General features: G+C 44.4%; 1 protein-coding gene across 1 annotated transcript in view; it reads right to left on the reverse strand.

Annotated features, from left to right (window-relative positions):
* LOC147438917 (uncharacterized) overlaps window positions 1-24,794 on the reverse strand; it is a 55,037-nt gene extending 30,243 nt beyond the window's left edge. Inside the window, exons 1-4 of the mRNA XM_086484217.1 lie at window positions 24,553-24,794; window positions 23,799-24,080; window positions 23,010-23,086; window positions 22,765-22,849 (exon numbers count right to left, since the gene is read on the reverse strand). Of these exons, the coding sequence (XP_086340343.1) occupies window positions 22,765-22,849; window positions 23,010-23,086; window positions 23,799-24,080; window positions 24,553-24,747 (639 nt within the window). The 5' untranslated portion in view covers window positions 24,748-24,794. The remainder of the gene's footprint in view (window positions 1-22,764; window positions 22,850-23,009; window positions 23,087-23,798; window positions 24,081-24,552) is intronic.
* Between the last annotated feature and the right edge of the window lie 946 nt (window positions 24,795-25,740).

A 25,740-nucleotide genomic window follows, 5' to 3' on the forward strand; every position in this document is an offset into this window, starting at 1 on the left:
TACATACATTAAAATGGCCATGACCGATGAGACCGTCATTGATATGAAAGGTCTCACAACTGCTTTTGATGTGTGGGAGAAGTTGAAGGGAATGTATGAAAATACAACGCCTGTCAACCAGGTGCACTTGATGCGAAAACTTGTTGGCATGCAACTAGACGAGTCCAAGAGCGCGGCAGAGCACTTGTCATTATTCGCAAGTACTTTGTCGTAGTTACAGGATTCTGGCTTGCCCCCTTTTGATGATAAGCTAAAAGCTATCTTCTTGCTTATGACCTTACCTGAGTCATAGGAAACTTTGGTGGTTTCGTTGTCCAATAACCCCAATTTGACCTTTGATGGTGTTAGGGGGTTCTATCTTGAATAAAGAAATCAGGAGGAAAGCAAGTGGAGAGGGAGGCAGCTCTTCCAACATGGTTAGAGGCAGGACAGAAAAGAAGAATGCTTATGCACAAAGGAGTAAGAGTAAGAGTAAAGAAAGGGGAAATGCAAGCAAAGGCAAGGGTGATGTGACTTGCTATCAATGTGATAGGAAAGGTCACAAGAAACCCGATTGCAGGTACTATAAAGCTGAGTTAGAAAGGAAAAAGAATGGTGGAGACAAAAAGAAAGAGAAGAAGGAAGTCAAGGCAGATGCACAGGATAGCTCAAAGGACAAAGAGAAGGCCAATGCTAGTGTCGTGATTGAGGACCTGTCAGATGTAGAGGACATCTTGTGTGCCACTTTGTCAGATGATGATGCTTATGACTTTGATGCCTCTCTAAATATTCATTCACAGGACATGCAGATCACCAAGAGTGATCTTATTGATGCTTTGTTGACTGTCAATGATGCATTGTCCTAGACTTGGATTGTTGATTCCGGTGCTTCATTTCATGTGACTCCTATCACGGAGTGTTTCTCTACTTTTGATGCGGGCAAGCGTGGCCATGTATACCTTGGAAACAATCATGCGTGTTCCATTGAGGGTATTGGCACTGTGCATCTCTCCATAGATGGCACAAATGAGCTTGTCTTGCATGATGTTCGATATGTGCCGGGAATCAAGAAGAGTCTGCTTTCTGTTGGTCAGATGGATATACATGGTTACAGCATCTTGTTTGAGAGAGGGTCATGACCAAAGGCTCAAGGCTGATTGTAAAGGGTACAAAGAAAGGGACACTTTACTGCATGCATGGAAAGGCCGTGTTGGGCAAGTTTATTGCATTGGCTGAAATTAACTCTCACATGGAGTTGTGGCATAAGAGGCTTGGCCATATGAGCCAAAAGGGCCTTTCTAAGCTTTGTACTTTGAACAAGCTTGATGCTAAAGGCACAAAGCTTGACTTTTGTAATGAATGTCAATATGGCAAGCAAGTAAAGCGTTCTTATTACTCTGGTGTCTCTCGTAAATCTTGTGTGCTTGATCTTGTAGATTCCGATGTATGTAGCATGCCTACTAAGTCTATGGGTGCTGGATGTTATTTTGTCTCCTTTGTTGATGATCATTCTAGGAAAATTTGGGTTTATTTGCTTAAGTCTAAGGATAAAGCCTTTGCTGTGTTTAAGAGATTTCATGCATTTGTGACCACCCAAACAGGTAGAAAGCTAAAATGCTTGCGTACAGACAATGGGGGGGAGTACACAAGTGCTGAATTTGACAAGTTTTATGAAAATTTGGGCATTAAGAGGGAGCTTATTGTACCATACAGCCCCTCTTCTAATGGTGTGGCTGAAAGATTCAATAGGACACTTTGTGAGACGGTGAGATGCATGCTGTCCACAGCTAATCTCTCTCATGGATTTTGGGGAGAACCTTTGAAAACTGCAGTGCATATATGCAATCGATCCCCTCACATGTCTTTGAAAGGTGACATCCCTGAAGAGGTTTGGTCTGGCAAGCTTGCTTCATATGATCACTTACGCATTTTTGGTTGCGAAGCTTTTGTGCATGTTAGACCTGAGTTGAGGAGTAAACTAAATGCTAAGTCCATTAAAGGCCTCTTCATGGGATATGGTGAAGAAGGCGAAATGGGTTACAAGATTTGGTTACCTCGACTCAAAAGGGTTGTACACAGCCGGGATGTTGTTTTTAATGAGGCAAGGCTGCTTCAAAACAATTGTGCCTCAAAGCATGACCATAAAAGGGTGAAATTTCAGTATGACCAGCCACCTGTTAGACCTATTTTTGACCCTCAGGATGCACCACAAATGGCTGAAAATGTAGATGATCCAATGGTGTTTGAGCCAAATGATGTTGGACAGCAAATTGAGGCTTCTGAAGGACATTTGCAGCCAAGAAACAATGCTGAAAATGGTGCTGAAAATTATGTACAGCAACCCATTGTTGATGATTTTGTAGTGCCACCTGATGTAAACCCATTGCCAGATAATGTGGATCATTGGGTGAGGTGGTCTACTCGTCAAAGACGGCCTGTGAGTCGATATGACCCCTCTTTGCATTACATTATGTTGACAGATGAGGGAGAGCCTCTTACGTATAAAGAGGCAAAGACATGTGAGCACAGCAACAAGTGGGAGATTGCTATGCAGGAAGAGATTAAAGCTTTGCATGCTAATCATACTTGGGATTTGGTTGAATTGCCCAAAGGAAGGAAGGCTATTCCTAACAAATGGGTGTATAAAATCAAAACTGTTGATGCAAAACCCAAGTATAAGGCAAGGCTTGTGGCAAAGGGATATGTTCAAACCAAGGGCATAGACTTTCAGGAAGTGTTCTCTCCTGTTGTGAAGATGACCACTTTACGTGTATTGTTTGCCATTGTGGCTGCTCTTGATTTGGAAATGGACCAAATGGATGTACATACCATTTTCTTGCATGGTGATGTGGAAGAAGAGCTTAACATGAAGCAACCCGAGGGTTTTGTCATCCCTGGCAAGGAACATTTGGTATGTATGCTCAATAGAAGCTTGTATGGGCTGAAACAATCATGTAGACAGTGGTACAAGAAGTTTGATCGCTTCATGCTTAAACACGGTTACAAAAGAAGCCATGCAGACCATTGTTTGTATACCAAACGTGATGAGGATGGTAGCCCGATCATTCTTGTGCTCTATGTAGACGATATGTTGATAGCTGCAAAGAAAAGAAGCACTGTAGATGCTCTTAAAGGGCAGCTGAAATCTGCGTTTTCAATGAAAGACCTTGGGGCAGCTGAACATATACTTGGAGTGCGTGTTACATGGCAAAGAGACACGCACCTATTGTATTTGTCGCAAGAAAAGTACATTGAAAAGGTGCTGGACAGATTTAACATGGCTGAAGCAAAGCCTCTTGGTGTGCCATTACAGCCATATATTAAAATCTCCAAGGATGATTGTCCCAAGTCAAAGGAAGAAGCCAATTACATGCAAAGTGTGCCTTATGCTTCAGCTTGTGGTTCACTTATGTATGCTATGGTTGCTACTAGGCCTAACATAGCCCATGCAGTGGGAGTTGTGAGCCGGTTTATGGCTAATCCAGGCAGGTGGGATGCAGTGAAGTCCATTATGAGGTACTTGAAAGGGACTAAAAACAAATGCCTCTGCTATGGTAAAGGACCAATGGAGTTGAAAGGATTTTGTGACTCTGACATGGCTGGTGATGTGGATACACGGAAATCCACAAGTGGCTATGTATTTACTCTTGCAGGAGGTGTTGTTTCATGGTGTTCTAGATTGCAAAAGATTGTTGCATTGTCTACTACAGAGGCTGAATATATTTCAGCCACTGAGGCTTCCAAAAAAGCTATTTGGTTAGCACGCCTATGCAATGAGTTTGGCTTGCCTGCCAAGGCACCTATGCTTGGTTGAGATAGCCAGAGTTCTATATGTCTGGCAAAGAACGCCATGTTTGATAGACATTCACGGGATAGAGAGCAGACAGAGTATGGTAGACATCTCACAGAGATGGCGACTACACATGGTTTGGCGATACTTACTGGCCTACAACATTTTCCTAGAGCGTCCAGTTTCACATGCTTTCCACACAGGCATGGGGCCAGCACAATGGACTATGTCATGGCACATCCAAGTTTCATCCCCTACATTCAAGATTTCACAATAGGACCAAGACCAGTGGAGAAACTACCGTACTATTATGATTGGACTTACATTGGCAAGGTTGTATGCATCTATCCTTGAGAAGCACTTGAGTAGATGGGATTCTGATGGGCAGAAAGTGAGGGCATACAAGCAACGGAACAGGCCGGTTTTAGGAGAGGCTTCTCCACTCTTGACCATATTCTGACACTCAGAGCCATCATTGAGGAGGGTAAGGCACATGGGAGACGAATTTATTGTAGCTTCGTGGATTTCCACAAAGCATTTGACATGGTGCCCACAGCCAGATTGATGCACACACTACAGGAGATGGGAGCGCCCATTGAGTTGATTTGGGGTGTAAGGATTCTAGGTACTAATCCTTAACGAAGTACTTAAACTCATGATTAAGACTTAAGAACCTTGAACTGAACTCAGAAACAAGACTTAGAAGACTCTGTGTTGATTGATTGAAAGTGTGATACAAGGGCTCCTTATATAGGAGACAAAGAGACACAAATAAAAAGACACGTCTCTTCGTGAAGAGACATGACTTTAGACGTAAAGACACGTCCTTTGGGCGAAGAGCTGCAACCATTGTGTCTCTTCGCCAAAAACCAAACTCCTTCGACGACTGGTCACACCAAATGACTTCTGATGTTGATAGAACTCTGGAAAAGCATTGAATCTTTGAAAATCTTCAATCTTTGAGTTATCGGAAACCTTTGTCTTGAACCTTTGCTTCTTGTGAAACCTTTTTGCTCTGACTGCAAAATCCCATGTCATTGCATTATTCAAAGATTTTTTAGAGGAATCTGGCATAATCAAGTTGGTTGCAACAAGAGGTTGATCTTAAAAATTCTTTATGCGATGTAAGATTGCTGGTTCAAAATCTTCCAATAACTGTGAAATATTTGGTGAAGAGGAAATCTTCTCAAAGCACTCTTCAGATAGGGTAACTTCAACTTTAGTGATCACAGGAGATGATTTTGGATTGAGACTGTAATCATCTTCCAATAACGAATCCCAAAATTCTTTAGAATCGTCTTCGGAAACTGCCACTTCATGTCTTGCAATTGTCATATCATCATCCACCAAAGAATCAAAGAAAGCATAGTCGTCTTTAGACTCGTAATCTGCAACTATGTCCTTATCTTTGTCTTCATCAATTAATTGAGGAGAAGTTAATGAATTCAAAATTCATCAATAACAATTTTTGCATCTGCATCGGAGATAATATTTGCTTCATAATGCACTGTATCATGTCGTTTGACTAGTATACGTGAGGCTTGAATCACTCTTTCCGCATGAGAAAGCCCGTGTAGAATCAATTCACGTCCATCTTTGAACAAGTTGATAGTATGTCCTTGAAAGCTAATAGCTAGATCATACTGGAGTAGCCAATGCTGACTAAGAATCATGTCGTAATAAGATAAAGGCATGACTTCTAAATCCACTTGATCCGCATAATTTTGAATATAAAACTGCAACTATCAGACTGTCTGATCACAAGTCAAAATTGATCCATCTGCTAATTCCACATCATATAAATGAGATGTCTTCTGAGTTGGCAAGCCAAGCTGTTGAACTAATTGAGTGCTCACGAAATTATTCGAGCATCCGCTATCCACCAAAAAATCAACCATTGAGAGTTCCAAGAAAACTCAAAACTTGCTTTGAGAGAGGCTCCAAAACTGAAGAATTGCATTGAGCATGCTTCATAAAAATAGTCGTATCCTCTGAGACACGAATTGTATTGACCACTGATTTTCCTTTATCCTTAGCAGAATCTGGCTGTTCAGAATTTGATGATGTTTCCGCGTTGGAATTTCTTTTCAAATTAGACAGATTTGGTTTCTTTGGACATTGATACCATCTATGGTCACCACCGCAAATTGTACATAAACCATCCTTCTTTGAAGTCGAAGATGCATTTGAGGAAGAGCCTTGTTGAGTATTGGAATGCCGATCTTGAGAAAAATCACATCCTTTACCACGATCGTGGAGCATTTGAAGAAGATCTGCTTTGAGATTGTCGATCTTAAGAATAGAACCTTGAAGCTGAATAAGGCTCTGTTGCTTGCTGTATGAACTGAGATTGATGCTTACTTTGGCTATAGATTTCTCTGCGATCGCGCTGTGAAAAGCGAGCGCTATTTGAAGATCTGGCACCAGGGAGAAAATTCCGTGTAGGGCGCCGATTATCGCCAAGACGCTCCACATAGGCAATTACAGCATCCAAGGTGATAGGGTTGTACTTGTGCATATCGTCCTTCAGGTTGGGTTCGAGTCCGTCGATAAAGCTGTGAAGTTTATCACAGGGACTAAGCGTCTCTATCTCCATAGTTAATCTTTGGAACTCTATGATGTACATGGCCAAGGAACCTGTCTGGCTTAGGCGACGAAGAGAAGACCAGGCATGAAAATCCGCATTGGCAGGTTCGAACGCCTTGTGAATAGCACGCCGAAATTTATCCCAAGAAGGTGTGTGTTTACCATCAACAACCCGTCGTTGCCACCAAAGAAATGTTGTATCCTTGAGCATAGAACTGGCAAGTGCAACTTTTTTACTTTCGACTAAGTCTGTGTTGGACAAGTAGACCTCCATTTTGAACAACCATTGGTCCAGCACGCGCTTGTCGCAGGGACCATTATAAAGCTCGGGCAGTTTAACATCAAGTTTCTTCTTCTGTGCAACATTAAAAATTTTATGAAGTAATTGAAGTTCGTGATTGTCTATCTCTTCAGTTGGATCTGGTTCGTTTGGTTCATCCACACTGAAGCTTCAAAAGAAGGTGTTGAATCAGCATGTGTAGTCCGAGAAGTATCGTGCATCTGTATCTCATCCAAGCGAGTATAAAGTGATGCGAGGCTTGTGGAAAGTGTGGCCATCTGCTCCTTGATAAGAGTAAGGGCATCGTCAGATTGACCACCTCCGTGCTGAGAATTTGGCATGGTTACGCCTCAAAGGGACCTCTCGAACATATGCAAGTTCTGGGAACAAGTTCTAGGACGGGTACTTCGGGAGTGGAAATTATGTTTAGAACGGGTTCCGGCTCTAGGATCGGGTAATAATCTCAGGTTCTGTTCCCGAAGAAATTTTGCTGAAATATGTATATCGTCTTCGGCTATGATGGGAAAAAGTCTCGCGTGCGCAAAGTGCACACAAGGCCAGCGTGGGAGAGTGGAAGAGAGGGTGGCGCCGGCAATAAATGAATGTGTGAATTCATGTTATCTGGTGGGTTTTCTCTTTGTTTTTTTTCAAGTTAGTTTATTTGGGAATTTATATGATCAAGTGAGTGAGTTCACATGGGCTTAAAAAATTTGGGTTCTTTGGCCGGTCACCCAAGTTTGGGGCTGGTTGGTCACTTATAATAAACTTATAAGGCTTATACAGGTCAGCCAGCGTAAAAGAACATAGCGTAAGAATTCAGCCAGCGTAAAAACTCAGCCAGCGTGAGAAAACGTCAAACGCTGCGAAATTCTTCATAGGCTTGGTGAGTGCTGCTCTACCGCTTGGGAAGAGGTGCGGCGAAGGGGCACAACGCTCCAACTACTTATTGTGCACACGAGCCTCAAGGTACACGCAATGCGCAACTCTCTGGGTACGCCATACACATGCTCCGGGTACGCCACACACTCACACACTGTTGTCTGGCGTCTTTATTTTTCTCTGATGTTCATAGAATTAATTAGAACAAGTAAGTGTTACCTCATACACGTAGGCAATTGGGCACCATCTTTCTTCTGCTTCCATTGCAACTGCGGAAAGGGGATAGAGTGTAGGGGCGAGGGTGAGAGGCTCACAACCTTTGGGTCCCGAGAAAAAAAAATTTGTTTTAAGGATTCTAGGTACTACTCCTTAATTAAGTACTTAAAACTTATGATTAAGACTTAAGAAACTTGAAGTGAACTCAGAAACAAGACGTACAAGACTCTGTGTTGATTAATTGAAAGTGTGATACAAGGGCTCCTTATATAGGAGATGAAGAGACACAAATGAAAAGACACGTCTCCTGGTGAAGAGACATGACTTTAGACGTGAAGACACATCCTTTCGGCAAAGAGCTGCAACCATTGGGCGAAGAGTCGCACCCGTAGAGCAAAGGGGTCTGACCAGTCGTTGAAGGAGTGTGGCTTTTGGCGAAGAGACACGTCTTTTGGGCGAAGGGGTGTGACCATCCAAGCGTAGGAGTCCTCCTTAGCATGGCACTTCGCGTATCTGCAACTAGGAGTAGATGTAATATTGTTAACATAGTCACAATCGTGACATGAGGATCATGGCTCTATACAGATCAGTGGTGGGACATGTACTCTCTCCAAAGAGGGAATATCTGATTTAGTTCACTCCACTATTGGTGTGAAACAAGGTTGTCCATTGTCTCCTACTCTATTTGGCATGTATATATCTGAGGTTTCTGTTTACATTGATAGAGAGGGTGACAGAGATGCCCAGCTGGCAGCGACATGGATTCCATTGTTGTTATATGTTAATGATATTGTGTTGATCTCTGACTCACCGGAGGGTATGTAGCGACACTTGGATGCATTACATAGCTTTGCAGAGGATAGTGGACTGTGTGTAAACCTTGGTAAAATTAAAGTTATGGTGTTTAACACCACCCCGCAGTGGATCAAGAGATCAGCACCTACATTCACTTATGGTCAAGAGACTATGGAGTACACAGATACATACACTTATCTTGGGATAGTCTTCACTAGGCCAAAATTTTCTTTAGAGAGAGCAACAAAGACTAGACTGACCAGAGCGTATGTGGCTTTGGGAGGATTGGAGAGGATGTGTTCGCCGGTTCAGTTCCAAGAACCCCGAACAAAGCTCTCTGGCTCTTTGATACCTTGGTAGCTTCAGCTATGCTCTATGGGGTTCAGGTTTGGAGACCCTCTGTGGCTCAGGATGGGTGGAGAGGTATGGCAAGCATAGTTGAAGGGAATGGCCATTTTCACGTCTCCGTTCCCGATTCCCCTCCCAATTTCCCGTTCCAGATTTCAGACATGAGTATCCAAAACAAGGAATGGCATTCCATGCATGTTTCCGTTCTTCGTTCCTCGTTCCAATTTCCGTTCCGAGTAACTATGATGGCAAGGCCTTGGTATCTATCATCTCTCGGTTGATCAGAGCCAAGGCCTCTGTGCCACACGAGATCATTAGAGCGGAGTTAGCGGGCCCCCCCTATGGAGATAGAGGCGCTTACCGGATCAGTCTCCTTTATGCACAACTCATGGGATACTACAGTCTACAAGAGACAGATATGCCAGATTGGCCCTTGAGTCCTCCAGACAATTAGCTTTACATGGGGACACATCATGCTGGTATGCATAAATGACATCATGGTTCCAAATACATGGCTTCAGCAAGAACAACTTGCCTCCCTTCCAGTACTCCATTAATGCACCATCGTTGTCTCGCAAAGGTGGAGATTACTAGACTCATTCGCTAGGACCTGACCCAGTTGGACACCAAGAGGACATGGATAGAGCTAACACACGTGTAGGACACGAATATGGCTTTCTATAGAAAGCATCTTCTCCAACTCACAGAGGACGGGTTTGTGATTCGAGTGAACTATATGGATACACGTCTATCTCATGGGTTACAGTGTGCCATTGGTCAGATAGGGACATCTTCACACCAGCTTGAGATTGAGACCGGTATATTCAAAAGGATACCAGCAGCTAGCAGGATATGACGTCTATGCCATACAGAGCCAGAGACGGAGACACATTATATATGTCAATGCAGAGTATATTACGAGATACAAGGTCGCTTTCACTATCTATTCATAAAAGGCTTCAGACCCTTCTCAAGTCATGAGATATCAGAACCAGAGATGCGTAGGCATGTATCTTCTTGAGTTACACAGACACAGAGATAGTTTACTAAGGGGATCTGGAGAGAGACAATCCTAGAGACAGATTATTGATTTCTTCACACCAGACACTAGATCGATAGTGGAGCAGCCACCACTGCAAAGCTCAGCTTATACTCACACCCGTAGTACTCTCATTGACCAAGCATTGAGGCTAGGGAGAATCGAGACACCCATGACTAAGGAGAGGAGCTTCACAGCATCGACGAAGACTACAACAGAGAATTCGAGACGTACTATCTGAACATCCCGAGTACAAATGAGGCTGGATTCATCACCCATTGTATCTTTCTCTTGTGTTGGGCACCCATTGTATTAGTGATCACACATACCCCTCATATTTCCAGCTAGTAGCACTTCTAGATTCATTTTAGTATCTCTTTTTTGTACTCAGACAAGGTACCAAATTCACAAGTTTGTAACGGATTGGTCTCATAGGTCATTTTGGCCCTTTGAAGACGTTAATATATCATTTCATCTCTCTCTCTCTCTCTCTCTCTCTCTCTCTCTCTCTCTCTCTCTCTCTCTCTCTCTCTCTCTCTCTCTCTCTCTCTCTCTCTCTGTGTGTGTGTGTGTGTGTGTGTGTGTGTGTGCACGCGCCCAGGCCCCACACACATACATACATGCATACATGGGGTGGGAGAAGGGCCAAAGAGAGAGGATAGGTAACAAGGATGGGACCGAAGAGAGAGAGAGAGAGAGAGAGAGAGAGAGAAGAAAAAGAAGAAGAAGAGTATTTTAACGTCGTAGGAAACTATCCCAAGAGAGAGGAGTTGGAGAGAGGAATATAGGGTGGGAGGGGGTAGGTTGTAGTAGAGATTGGGAGAGAGAGAGAGAGAGAGAGAGAGAGAGAGAGAGAGAGAGAGAGAGAGGACGGGGGACGGCACCCTAGGGCCGGGGAACGGGGGGACGAGGATAGGAACAGCCAAGAATGGTAAGGAACAGATAAAGCCAAGTAATTTCAAGCGCATCCCAAGGCTGGCCATTCAGAACGGCGTTCCAGAACAAGAGGGGGACCGCCAACAGACACATTTTTAAAGCTTTTTCTAAACTTCAAATCGGTAGAAACAACAAGTTTCTTGGGAGTTTTGGGCCCTCTTACACAAGCTTTAGGGACTCTTTTGGAGGCCCCTTTAAAAAGGGGTCTCCTCAATGTATTATGCAATGCACTATACTCAAGTATCAAGCTCAAGCTTTTTGCTTTACGCTTTTAGCTCAAGCCTCAAGCCTCATGTGTGCCCTCCCTCTACTCTCATGATGTGCAAGCTCTCAAGAGTCAAGCTCCCTCTACTCTCTGAAGCATCAAGCTCCCAAGGCTTGATCTCTCTAATATCTATCTACTCTCTCTATGTACTCCCTATCTAGTATCTAGATTAGACTCTTACTTGCCATTTTTAACACACGAGCAATGTACATATCTACTTGTATTTGCCATAACGCCATTAATATTTTATTGGTTTATTTTGCTATTATGAGTCATGTTTCTTGATTTTTTTTGTGCAATTCAATGCTCAAAGTGTTCTTAACACTCTGGTACATGCTACAAGTAGTTCAAAACAATTCAGAAAAAATGAAAAAAAATTGTTGTTTCGAGCCCCCCGTTCCCTAACTTTTGCCGTCTCGACACTATTCCACGTTCCCGTTCCCCATACCATGTTTCTATGCACGCAAGAAAACACACACACACACACACACACACACAAAGGGCTTGCCGAAAACATTTTTCCTAGTTAAAGAAAATAAGAACACACTTAAAAACTCTTCCAGTCTTTGGTTCAGAATTCCAAGTATTTGCCGGTGATTACAATAAAACTTTGGAAATTTTTCCGACTTTCTTCAAGGCAAGCTCAAAATCTAGCCCGGATTGGTTGGAATGAGGGTTAGACGATGCACGAGTTGCAGAATATGAAGATGCTCAAGGCACACAACAAAGAGTATATTGCTTAGTGCGCAAACAGAAAGATAAATTAGCCCTAGAGTGATGGGCGTATAGACAATGCATGGGAAAAAACCTCCTACTGAAGAAAAAAGTACCCCGACAATCCTAAGTGTGTTCACACACATCACTACGACATATATGGTAAAAAATCCCCCCTGGGAGTGTCATAAACTGCTGACATGTCAAGCCACTGAAAGACGGAGCCAACCTACAGATTCCGGCGGAGGGGCCTAAACCCTAAGTGAAGAAGCAGAAGCAACAAAAGAAGTTTTACCAACTTGTAAAGTCTTGCCAAGTGGCCTATTTTTAAAGAAGAGTTTCCACCAACTTATGAGACCCCGTCTGATGGGGCCCAAGTGACATAAAGGCATTAAATAAAGAAGGACCAACGCACACACAACTAATGACGTGGCAGTAGATGTACTGAATTCCGCAATTCACGGTGGCATGCTGACGTGGCAAGCAATACGAAATTCCACAACGCTGACATGCTAACGTGACAGACAGTACGGAATTCTGCGTTTTACGTTGGCAGTGCCACATGGCACCTGTACGGATTCCACGTTTTGCGGGCTTTTGGACAAGATGCTTTTAGGCCAGTTGCTTTTGAGTTTATTGCTTTTCATGTAACTGCTTTTGAGGCCAAGGGCCTTTAAATATGTGCAAAGGTCTCATTCTCTGGCACGCTTCGATGAGAAGGTGCAGAGCGTGAGTACCGATATTGTACTAAGTTCAAGAAATATAAAGAAATACTGAAAGGGGCGCCAAGGTTTGGGCCAATACTCTCTGGGGTGGAATTCCGCCACTCCGTGCCGCGTGTGCTCTCTCTCTCTCTTTCAGTTTCAGTTGTTATTGAAGTGCTAAAATTTGTTCAGTCTGTTCTTTTCTATTGGCACGTGGTGCCCATCTTGTGAATGAGAGCTGACACGTAGTGTATAGGGAAGTGCCATCCCCTAAGGACATGATCGATCCACATAGGGAAGCAAGTGAAACCGGTCCGTAGGGCGGTAGACTTTGGCTTTCACCCAAAACTTTACTTTAGACTTTAGGACACAAGAAAAACTTAGCAAATAAAACCTATAACGGGAATTGACACTTTTAGACTTTAGGACACAGAGAAACTTTGCAAATAAAAACCTATAACAGGATTTGACACTTCAAACACACACTGCTTGGAAGCTAAACCGCTACCAAGCAGACACCGACACCTGTTGGCCCCAAAGACTGGCGCCCCTTTCAGTATTTCTTTATTCTTAATGCAAAGAAACGATCCGATCACTTTCCACCAAGCTATCTGGACCTGTCCATGGCTGTAATCGCAGGCCTGTTTTTGACCCAATTACGTCATCATAACGGCACAAAATCCCTGCAAGTCAAAAGTACACGCCTAGGACACTTTTCCCCGCATTTTGGAAGCTTTACAGTGAGTTGCAGGTCAGTTTCAGCGTGCTGTAATTTTCTGTTTTGCCACTGTTAGGTGTCTACAGCCCTATACACGCATCCCAAGGCCTTTTTGAGGCTCCCCTAGCGATTCCCTGCAATTTAGGTGAGAAACCCTAAACCTGCAAAAAAAACACAACAGGCTGTAATTCTCTGTTTTGGACCGTTTCAAGAGGAGCGAATACGTCTACGCATGTCTCATGTGCTTCTGCACGCAATGGAACAGTTCCCCTTTGAAACGGACCAGTTTTCACGCGAGAAAACTCTCCCATTTTGCAATCCTTCGCGATGGACCTGTGCGTACCTGTGAGGGATTCGCAATTAGCTAATCCGGTTCCTGTTCAGAAGGCTCTTGCCTTGGCAAACGCGCATAATCCCTTGGAACATACATGGTCAACTGAGTAGCCCATCTAGTGGGGCATTTCCATATGTGCCAAAGGGGGGAGAGAGATACGCGAGAGCAAGTCATCGCGTTGCATAAGACAAGGGAGAAGGCAACCTTTCCATTAAACTTTAAAGTTGTGATCAGTTGCACCCACCCACTACTCACCCACACACTATAGTCACAACGTAGTGCAAAATCAGCCCCTCTCAAAAATGGGCGCACCTGCCAACTGATGCGTCTGGGAAATCGCTCTGGAGCCGCCATGTGTCCAGTTTGACTCCGTAAAGTTAATTCCATTAAAGCTATGATCAGTTGCACCCACTACTCACCCACACACCATAGTCACAATGTAGTGCAAAATCAGTCTCTCTCACGAGATATAAGACTTCAACAAATCTAAAACCACTGAATTGGCAATCTCAGATTGCCCGTCAGTCTGCGGGTGGAAAGATGACGAGAACTGCAACCGCGTCCCAATGTTCTCCCAAATTGCCTTCCAAAACAAACTCGTAAATATGGGGTCCCTGTCAGAGACAATCGTCTCAAGCATGCGATGTAATCTGAAAATTTGGGCCACATACAGTCTCGCTAAGTGATCCGGCTTGACTGTTTTCTTCACTCGAATGAAATGAGCCTGCTTGCTAAATCTATCAATAACAGTCCACATACCATCGTGACCACTCTGTGTTCTCTGGAGATCAAAAATGAAATCCATTGCAATACTTTCCCATGGGCGGGTGGGTATGGGCAAAGGCTGTAACAATCCATGTGCTTTATGCCTGTCAAACTTGACCTTTTGGCATACCAAGCACCAGCACACAAACTCGTCCACATCCTTCCTGAGTCTCGGCCAAAAGAAATATCTCTCTACCCCTTTCATGGTGGTAGCAATGCCACGGTGACCCGTAAAAGGTGGACAGTGGCATTCAGTCATAACCTTTTCCCTCAACGGCTGTGTAACGCACAACATGGTTTTCCTCATCAAGTAGCCATCCCAAATGGAATATCCCGCTATTGTCTCCCCATCCCGTATCCGTGTGAAAACATCTGCAAAATCTGGATCTGTGGCATACTAGTCGACCATATCCTCGAAGCTCCTATGATGTATCGCGGAAATAGCTAGAACCAACGGCTTCCAAGACAAAACATCTGCCACCAAATTCTTCTGTCCCTGAACATGGACAATCTGGAAGTGAAACTGTGACAAGATGTTCGCCCACAACATCTGTTTTTTCGCTAGCTGCTTCTATGACAAGAAGTAGTGTAAACTTTGATGGTTTGTAAAGACAGTAAAATCCGCTCCGAGTAGGTAATGCCGCTACTGAGTAAGAGCATGGATAACCACCAAAAGCTCTTTCTCATAAATTTGTGCTGTCAATTCTGGCCTTGAGAACAATCGGCTCTCATAAGCAATGACATGGCCTTCTTGCATTAAGACCGCACCCAGAATACGACCACAAGCATCACAACATACTTCGAAGGACTTTTGCAAGTCCGGCAAAGTCAAAACTGGTCCCGTAGTCAATTTCTTTTTCGAAATCTGAAACGCATTCACCTCTGTGGTCCCCAAGAGAAAGGGACTCCTTTCTGTGTCAAGATATACAAAGGGGAAGCAACCTCTGCAAACTTTCAAATGAACCGCTTGTAGTACGAACACAATCCCAAGAAGCTTCTAGCTTCATGGACATTCTTCAAATCGGGCCAATCACGGATAGTCTCTATCTTGGCCGGATCCATTTGCACTCCTGCTGCTGACACAATGTGTCCCAAAAAGTGTATCTCTGGTAGGAAAAATTCACTTTTCTTTGCATTAATCACTAACTTGTGATCTCGTAATGCCTGAAACACTTGAAGCAAATGATCTCTATGTTCTGCCTCATTCTTGGAGAAAACAATGATATCGTCAAAGAAAGTGCCAACAAATAGCCTGTACTCTCGAAAAATCTTGTCCATCATTCGGTTAAAAGGCACAGGAGCACTGGTTAGGCCAAAAGGCATCACCAAAAACTCAAATAACCCAAAAGTCGTCCAAAAGGCTATCTTGTAGACGTTTCCCGACGCGATTCGAATCTGATGATATCCACTCTTCAAATCAATCATGCTAAAACACGAGGATCCCTGTAATCTGTCGAGTATATCATCAATCCTAGGAATCAGGAATCTGTTCTAGATGGTGATTTTGTTGAGAGCTCTATAATCGATGCACATTCTCCAAGATCCGTCTTTCTTCAAAACCAACAACACTGGAGAGCAATACGGTGAAGTACTAGGCTGGACAAGACCCTTTTCCAAGAGGTCTTTCACTTGGTTCATTATCTCTTTGTTCTATGCTCGGCTCACACGGTAAGATGGCCGGTTCGGTGGTGTGCTTCCAGGTATCAGATCAATGGTATGATCTTCAGGACAAGGGGGTGGTAACTCGCCTGGCAGGCCCTCTGAGAAGCAATCGGCATGAGAGTGGAGAAAATCTTAGCGTTCTTATCAAGTTCATACATATTTGTCCTATCCTCATCACTAACTCTTTCAAAAAGATCGAGTAAACAAACAGACTAGATTTCATTAACTTTGAAATGGCCGAAGCCGATACAATAGGGACAGACTCGCCCTTAAGTTTAATACCAAGTACAATGGTTCTGCCCTTCTCTGTGGTCAAGTCGCTTTCCTCGCCCTATAATCGAGCACGGCGTTGTTCTTGTGGTACCAGGGAATTCCCAAGAGGACATCACAACCTTCCAAATGCATTATGTAGAAGTCATCATGCCCCAAATACCCCTAACAATGCAACCGAAGTTTGCCAATGACAGGTGTAATGGCTACGTCCCTGTCGGGTGCCGCAAGTGGTCCCATCCGATCGGGAGTGATCTCAAGCCGCGCCGCCAATTCCGGTGATATGAAGTTGGCCTTGGCTCCTCCATCAAAGAAGATCAGGGCTTCTTGGTCTTTCACTTTGCCCCAAGCTCGGCAAAGTTCTGTACTCTCGTCCACCGTGCTGGGATCGATACCCACGCAATCTGAAACCAGTCATGTTTTCATCTTGTCATGTTTTCATCTTGCCTTTTCTTCCACATTCCTCGGCTGCTCTCGAACTATGACGCCTTTAGTCGTCCTTGTCATTCTATTCTTTCTGTGCCTTTTTAGGGCACTTCGCGGAGATATGTCTAGTTTCCTCGCATCCAAAGCACTTCCCTTCCCTAATGTAGCGAGCTCGCTCCTGAGGAGTAAGCTTGGGTCGTGCATCTTTCTTTTCTGGGTTGCTCTTCCTCTTTCTACTTTCATTTGTCGAAGTCTGTTTGGCTCTTTGTGTCATGATCTCATCGGTGGGGAAGGTCAAACTGCCAAAGTGAATGGCAAAACCCCGTTTCGCATGACTCGTCAACTCCTGAACGGAAGTTGACTTCTGTTCCAAGCACTGATCTCGGATCTATGTAGATAGACCCAAGGTAAACCGCTCAATCTATTCCTTGAACGAGATCTTCGTAAATGAAGAGGCGGGTAGAAAAGAGCTCCAGAATCTCTCGCAATAAGCGTCCACTGTATCCTTCTTGGTCATCCGAAGATGGTTCCAAACAGTCATATAGCGCGTTCATACCATAGTCACAGGGGACGCCCATTTTTGGGCTTCCCGTCCCCACTTTTCCATCCCCACTTGCCGTCCCGCCCTCTTTTTTACACTAAAAATCCATTTCAACCCCATCCCCCGTCCCCACTCCTCGGGATGCGTCCCTTGTGACTATGGTTCATACTCTCGAGTCAACCAAGAAGAAATAAAGAGCCTCTTGAATTTCAGCCATTTAATTGACACAGTCTTGCTTAATAGAAGCGTGGACCACCAAGTTCGAGCATTCCCCTTAAAATAAGAGGCAGCTGTACGAATCTTAGAGTGCTCTCAGTAACACCCTCCCGCGAAAGCGATGTCAAATTGTTGTACAAAAGACAAAGCCTTCGAAGCATCTCTATAACCAAAAAACGTGTCAAATTTAATTGACTGTCCACCTTCCTTAAACTCTCGGACTTTCTTGCTTTTGTCTTCCAAAAAGTCATACTGGTTGGCTTTATAAAAATTCTTCTTCTTTGCATAAAAGTTGTTATCGTCAGAGTCTGAACTGTCTGTAGACGAGTCCTCTGTAGAACTGTCACTCACGGGGCGAGATTTAGACTTCTTTGTCTTTTTCTTGCCCTTTCCGAAGCGTTTCTTTTTGCTTCGCTTTTTGCGTTTTCGGTCTTCTTCGCTCAAGTCAGATGAGCTAGAAGAACTGTCTAAGGAAAAAGAAGAAGAAGAAGAACTGGGTACTCCTTCAAATCAAACATGCTTCTTCTGCTTTCTTGCTTTTTCAAAAGTAGACTGACGACCCAAATAACCCGGGAAGTCAGCGCCTTTCTTCTGCTTTTTGCCATGCTTTTTAGCTTTGTTCTACGCGTCAAAAAGCTGAGCAATTCGTGCATCAACCACCTCTTCTAATTCTTTCTCTGTATACTTCTTGGAAGTAGGAGGTTTCTTGAGAGCGGGTTTTGGGGGTGGTGTTGTGGTTTTCTGCCACTGCGTGTGCACCTCCTCCAAAGAGTTCTTGCTCATATATTTTGCCATTTTCGGGTCCTTGGCAAAATTAAGCATCATCTTTGTTGCGTCGCCGATCAATCGTTGACGCTCCATCTCTCGAAGATAATGAACTGTTGGAACACATCCTGTCCATAATCCGGCTACCAACAATCGATTGGTGCACTCATCCATAGTGTTTTAGATACATCTGATTGGTTCCATGCTAGATACACGTGCCTTGAACTCCGACCTACGGGTTCAAACACCAATAACTTGAGCTCCACCACAAGGGTCCAAATTAATTATACGGAGCATTGTTTGCCCCTCTGCCACTAACAAGCCTCTCTCTGGCTGAAGCTAGTGGCAGCAACTGCGCTTTGACTAGAAATCTGACATCAGGGCCATTGTGGCCGCTGTCACGTGTCCCATGCCGATCTCCTCTGTCAAATCTTTATTACCGTAATCTCTATTCACCTTGCCTTTGCCTTTGCTTCACGTGAGTTCCTACTTTTGTCTTTGGCTTCACACTCCCGAGCCAAACAAAGCGTCTTGTCACATTCATAACAATGGTTGTCGGACCTCGTAGGTACCGGCAACAAAGCGTCTTGTCACATTTATAACAATGGTTGTTGGACCTCGTAGGTACCGAGTCAGCTAACTGAGTACTGGTACTGCCATCCTTTGTCAAGCTTGCCTTTGCCTCTGTCCTCTAGCGAACTCAACCATTTGCTTTTGGCTTCAAAATCTCGAGCCAAACAATTTTTTGGTTTCCTTGAGAACTATGTCAATGCATAGGCCGCTAACTAGATGGTTGATCTGCTATCTATAGCCAATAGTTGATTTTGGTAGTTGTCGTTGCGAGCGCTTAAGCAAGGGGAGGCCATTTTGAAGTTCGAAGATCTGGAAAATGTGTATCCTTCTCGCACTCCAAGAGGTTGGCCACAACAACTCCCAAGCCGCTCACAAATTTACCCTCTCTGGAGCTCCAATCTCCTTTACTTCCAAGCTGCTTCTCAAGGCTCAGCACCACCCCTTTATGGGCTCTTGCAAGTCGTCTTCCAAAGGCCGATCCATGCTGCTCAAGTCTCTCTTTTCACTTCACCAAGCCAATAAAAACTCCCTCAATGCCCTCTCTTGGCCTATTCATCCTATAGCGGTGCCAAAATGGGAGTTTCTCGTGGTTGGGTACCAAGCTCCTCTCCTTGTAGCTCCGGCGTTTCAAAAACGTTGTCGCAGCACCTAAGGAGGGAAGTGGACTCCAATATGGCCGGCGTTTCAGAGTGCTGTTGAAGATTGGGGGAGTCGTTTGCACACTGACCGGTGTTTCCCAATGCTAGCGGGGACAAGGTTGCCTAGAGCCGCCTGAAGCAAGGAGGGAGAGATGGGGAGGAAGATTCACTGCCGTAGCAACGTCTTTAAACGCTATCGAGAGTGGGGGACTGCAATGCCATCACAAGGGGGTCACCAGCACTGGCGTTTTGAAACGTTGGCTACAATGGCCTAACTTTTAGCACTGGAGAGGCACCGAGTAGTTGGAGGTGCTCCGATTGGCCAACGTTTTAAAATACAAGAGACAAAGGCAGGGGAAATTGCTGTCGACAACAAGGGAGGGGGTGAAACCTCTTCACGGGTTCTCTTCGCAGTGAATCTCCTCTCCACACATAACGCCTTGCTCGCCCAAGATCGTGGAGCACACAGCTCTTATACCATGTCAAAGTCGACAATGCCGAAGCGTAGAGGCCAAGAGGAGACGGAGGGGGGGAGAGAGAGAGAGAGAGAGAGAGAGAGAGAGAGAGAGAGAGAGAGAGAGAGAGAGAGAGAGAGTCTCCTGAACCAATCAACCTTGTCAATGAATAATTGAATGTATATACAATGGAGGCAAGGGGTTGCATATATAGAGAACTTAGTAAATTTCCCTACCCAGACTTCATAATTAAGTAAAATAAGTACCTAAAAGCCAAAATAAATAATGGAATCACATTGGGCAGTTCACTTGAGATGCCAAAACCATGGCAAGTGACTACATCTGATATGAAAACTGCTTCGAAAGAGAAAAAACGAAATAGGACCAATACGGGCTATGTAGCACAACCTGCAGAAAATCGCACTGACAAAAGAACGAAATTGCATGCATAGTACTGCTTGTACTGGAAACAAAGGCCGAAATGAGCCCAATCAAAATTTTGAGCATACCCGGCTCTACAAGCTCTCTCAAAATATTACTCGACTTGTTGATGCTTACCAAAGCTCACCTAATTCGAAGAAAGAGAATAGGGGGTGCTGGTGATGCTAGCGACAATGCCCAAGAAATTGTGCTTCATACATTACACCATCCATATTGCCCCCAACTACAAACTCGTGTTCTTTGCCAAAATAGAAACCATACTCGACCTTGTGTGCTTGAGCATATCCCCTTGTCGACAATATGCACTATTGCAACCATTCGGTTTAGCTCCCCACTCCCTTCCATGTGAGATGGGGTGCGAGGGCAATGGAGAAGAGCCACATCGACTATGCACATTATGCTCATTGCAAGTTCGAGACTATGAGTACCACACACTACTAGAGTGCTCAGCATTTGCTCACACCCAAACTTGCTTTCCTCACACTTCCAGCCATGCATAAGACCTACACACTTTCCTCTCCCAGACACTCATTGCAATTCTCATCACCCCGATCCTCCAGCATCAGGAATCGCTTATCAACCCCATACAAAGTACATCACACGTAACTTTGGTCCCACAAGGCATATTTGACCTTTGAGGATGAAGCAACTCTACCATACAGAGTACATCACACGTATTTTTTGTCCCATAGGTCGTATTTGATCTTCGAGGATAACGCAACTCTAAGCTGCTTCTTACTGCTCCATAAAATCGTTCTAGAGTACGTTAAAATATCTACAAGTGTTAAGCCTTAAATGGGAAACGGAAACGCGAAAACAGAAACGAAAATAAAAACGCCAAATTTTTTAAGGATTGAAATGGGGAAACGCCATGTCAGCGTCATGTGCACATGGCTCTGTGTGCCACGTGGATATGCTTCATCAACTTCCAGAGCCAATTTTCCCCTTCTTCCTAGATAGGGATGTCTAGAATCCTAAGAAGATTAGTACCCGCAATTTTGTGAACACGTTTGCAAGATCTGCATGTCCAGACAAGTCCATTAGATTAGGTTTTCCAATTTTGAAACCCTCTTTTGCATAAATGGTTTGTACACACATTTGACAGATGTTATTACACTACGGTGGGCATCTGGCATGACATGCATGTAGTTCTAGGTTAGAGGAATCCAACAAGCCATTCCCTGCGTGGATCGGATTCCCGCGTGGGTGGATGTGCGACAGTTTCACCCAATCTGGGCCCCCTTGGCTCAATTTTTAATAAATCAATTTATTGATTTATTTGTTGAGTTATCTAGTGGACAGTTGCCCTACCTAGGCCTTGATAAGTTTATAACCTGCACATTTCACCTATAAAGGGGATAGAGAGGCCAGCGTTTTCATTCAGATGAGCAAGCACTAGCAGAAGGTTGAAGATCAGCCCAACATTTTTGCATACCCAGATCAACCGTGGTGTTTTGTCAAGGAAGTCCAGTGTTTGCAGATTTCAGCCCATCGCCAGCCCTAGCAGCAGATCAGCCTCAGCGTTTTCAGTTTTCAGCCCTTTTCCTCGTAGGAAAGCAACTCAACTCTGCTTGCGCGTGTTTACCGTTGCGGTCCGGTACTTCAGCAGCCCATCGAGCCTCCCCTCGGCCATTCCCTCGCGGGCATCGAGTGCTCCATTGATGCCCATCATCGCCGACAACAAGATCTGTGTATTCAGCCCTGCTCTACGCCAGAGACCTGCTGCGTTTTCTGTCGCAGATCTGCGTTTTTGCAGCCAGCTCTCAGCCCTTCATTCCTTTCACATCGGAAGCACAAATCAGCACCAGATCTCCCCTTGGTGGCCATCCTCAATCCCACATCGAGAAGGATCTAAAGGTGCATCAAATCAGTCCCGGAGGTGCCTCTTTCTGAGGAGTTACCGTGGCGATTGTCATCATCGAGTCAATAGAGTCTGCATTGAGGTATTGCATTGTGTGTACATTCCATTTACGCACTCTAAAGCAAATACCACATCGGTAACGGTGTGGGGGCCCCTTGAGAGGGTTGGTTGGGACCCCACCAGGTGTTGCTCTTCTCTTCTCTCTCTTTCTCTCTCCCTCTACCCATCTTTATTGCATTCTCTCAACCCCTCTCTTCAAGGGAAAGTAAAAACCCGCTGCCCATGTTGATACCTACAAATACAGAGTCGCAAATCTCCTTGTGCAAAGCCTATTTGGACAAACCGACCAAGAAAGATCTAGACCACTAAGAGCCCTTTATCTCATTTGTGTATTGAGGTCTAGAATAAATGACCCGAATTAACTATCATAAGGTTAATCCATAGAGAATGGAACATCCACAGACCGTTTGTAGCCCGCACTCCAACCGTAACAAATTTATCTTGCCATTCTCCAACAGTTTCTCCTTGGAAAATGTGTTCTAAGAAAAAGAAAAGGAGATACACTCACCGAAAATGTAGAAATTTCAGAAGCCCTTTGGAAATCAGATGATTGAGCCAAGTTCCGTTCGATCTTTGAAAGCTCTGCCTGCAGACTGCAGCAAGCCAGCACATAAGGACCCCCATGTAATTTACCTTGAAAATAATACTATCTATATTCAATTTACCTAAAAAGAATACTATCTATATTCAATTTACCTTGAAAGAACACAATATCTATATTCCAGATTTGAATTTCTAAGAAAAGAAACTTACTCGGCATTTGTAGCCTCTAAGTGTAGCACCTTGGACCCCACTCTGTCCAACTCCTCCTTCTGCTGAGCATGTTCATTCTACAAGCAGTAAAAAATACATAAAATCTTATAAAGTAATAAAGACAACTCACTTTGCCAACAATTAATAATGTCACGTGCACATGTAAGAGAGTGAAAGACAGCAACCCCCCCCCCCCTTCTCTCTCCCTCCCTCCGTCCCCCCCTCCCTGCGTGCGCGTGCGAGTGTGTGATCTATATTTAAAAACACAACCTTATACAAGGTAACTAGGAGAAATTAGACTGCAATAAGTAAAGGGAACCGTGGTTAGAGATACAAAATAACAGTGGAATGGGTTCTCTATTTCTCTTTCCAATTCTTTCTTCTCTTGTCATGAGCACATTTATGCTGAAGGCCTTCCAACCAACAGATACATGGGCAATTGCTGATTTGAAGTACCCATTTTGGCTGGGCTGAGGCCGAGGTAAGCTATGCCTTAGACTACACTGTCGTCAACAACCTCTCATGACTGTCCACTCTCAATGTTTCCTGCCTTAGCCTTTACTGCTGGCATCATCTTCTTCTCAATTCTCTCCAGCCACAACTGCTTCACCTGATCATGTGCTCAATATGCATTGTTGAGGTGGCCAGCCACAAGGCTGCTGAGCATTGATTGAGACCCTGCTTGTACTAAGTGTATCTTTTATCACCTCTTTTCTGACTCTTGATTGTTAAGACTTGTAGTCTTCACGCCATGAACTGCAAAATCTAAAGAAAGTCCAAGCAGTGTACCTTTATGTGTTTGAGCTCGTTTAATTCTGCAAGAATTTTCTCCATTTTACTCTCTGCCTCATCGCATCGCTCTTCTGCCCTACATGCTCTATCTTCAGCCTCTTCGGCAACCCCCTGAAACAATTCTCTGTCATTGTGATAGAGAGAGCATTCCTCTTCCAGCCAAATACAGCGTTGCGAGACCTCATTTAACTGCCCTTGAAGCCTTTGATTCTCCATCACCTGTTTCTGATTCTCCTCCACCTGTTTCCGAAGAGCACAAGCATTCATCGAAGCCTCATCCTGCAAAGATGGAGCTCAATACTGAGAGAGAGAGAGAGAGAGAGAGAGGGGAACCAAGCTCAAAAACCTTTCATCTGATTGCTGAAATATGATTACACGGAAAAAATCAAAAATTCCTAAAGATAGGAAGCAAGGAAGCACAAGGCTTGATAAGGGTATGCAAGGATTTGCAAAAGAGAGCAAGGCTTGTCAAGTATATGCACATTCTTACTTGGTAAGAGCAATGTGCAACCGTGCTTGCATTCATGCGATTACGATAAATATTGCAAAGATGCAGAGATGGACGGCACGTGCATACAGTCGAACAAGGTAAGCCTTGGAAAAGCAGGTTCTTTAAGGAACGAGCTTAGTATCCGCCCAATATGTGCACGCATTCACACGCCCGCGTATACACAGGCACTCAAGCACAGAAAATACAAGTAAAACCAGTCTTGCGGACACAAGAATGCGCACATACAGCAGAAAGATGCACCTTGAATTTGTTGAGGCGCTCTTCAAGATCGAGGAGGCGGAGCTGAAGAGAGAGCACAGTAGCTTCCAGAGCGTACTTAGAATCCTCAACCTGGGCTAGCTTGGCCAAGAGGAAGGTGGGCGAAACCGAGAGTTGGAGGGTGTGAGAGATGGTGTGCTGGAAGTACTCCTCGAAAGCAGCAGAAGAGTGCACCATTCCTCCCTTCAACTATCCACGCGCACTCACTTTCGCACTCACTTAATCACAGCACAATTTTATGCCGTTGGGATCTTTGGCCGAGATTCAAAAAAAGAAAAATGAAATGAGCACGTTGAAAAGCTTAAGCACCCATTGTTGGCCCACTTCTTTCATCGCTACCCACTCTAAGAGCCGAGTCCCTAATCTATCTATACTAATACTAATAGATAAATGGGGAGCAAATTCGGCCCCCCCCTTGCCACATGGCGGCTTCTGCTTCTCCCGAGAATCAGGAATGCGTTCCGGTATGTGCGCCTTGCAATACCCGGCCACACAGCGACACAACCTGACGATTGCGAACAGAGAGAGAGAGAGAGAGAGAGAGAGTGCTGCCAGCGCGAAGTCTGCGAGAAGAGAGAGAGAGAGACATAGCCTGCCGACTTCGAAGTTCGAACGCAGAGAGAGAGAGAGACAGACTGCTGCTAGGCTGCCAGCGTGAAGACTGCGGGGAGAGAGAGAGAGAGAGAGAGAGAGAGAGAGAGAATTGGAATGCATTGTCGCATGCTCTCTGCAGTCCAGTGAGTGCGAGAGAGAGAGTTAAGGTTTGCCGCCGAAAACTGCCACCAATACGAATACCAAGTTCCAAAATGTCATGACGTAACACGTTTCGATGGCAGTGAGCTTTGGATCTATCTCTCTCTCTCTCACAGACACACGTAACCATGTAACTGGTCGTTCTTGAGACTTGAAGGCTTTTAAACAATTCAAACTAGGTTTGCCAAGTTTTTGGAAAAAAGGTTTTTCGAGCACTGACGTGATGTATTTAGTCAAGTCCATGAAAGAGAGAGAGAGAGAGAGAGAGAGAGAGAGAGAGAGAGAGACTAAGTAGGAGCCTCGAAAAATCATTTTTCCAAGCATACAAATTTTCTTTCCTTCATTTTGCAAAAGAGGAAATTTTAGAAAATTAAGGGTATTTTTTGGGTTTTTACACTATTTTTCTCTATTTGGGGA

The sequence above is a fragment of the Adiantum capillus-veneris genome, chromosome 16, assembly GCF_014529385.1.
Source record: "Adiantum capillus-veneris isolate H3 chromosome 16, ASM1452938v2, whole genome shotgun sequence".
Lineage (NCBI taxonomy): Eukaryota > Viridiplantae > Streptophyta > Polypodiopsida > Polypodiales > Pteridaceae > Adiantum > Adiantum capillus-veneris.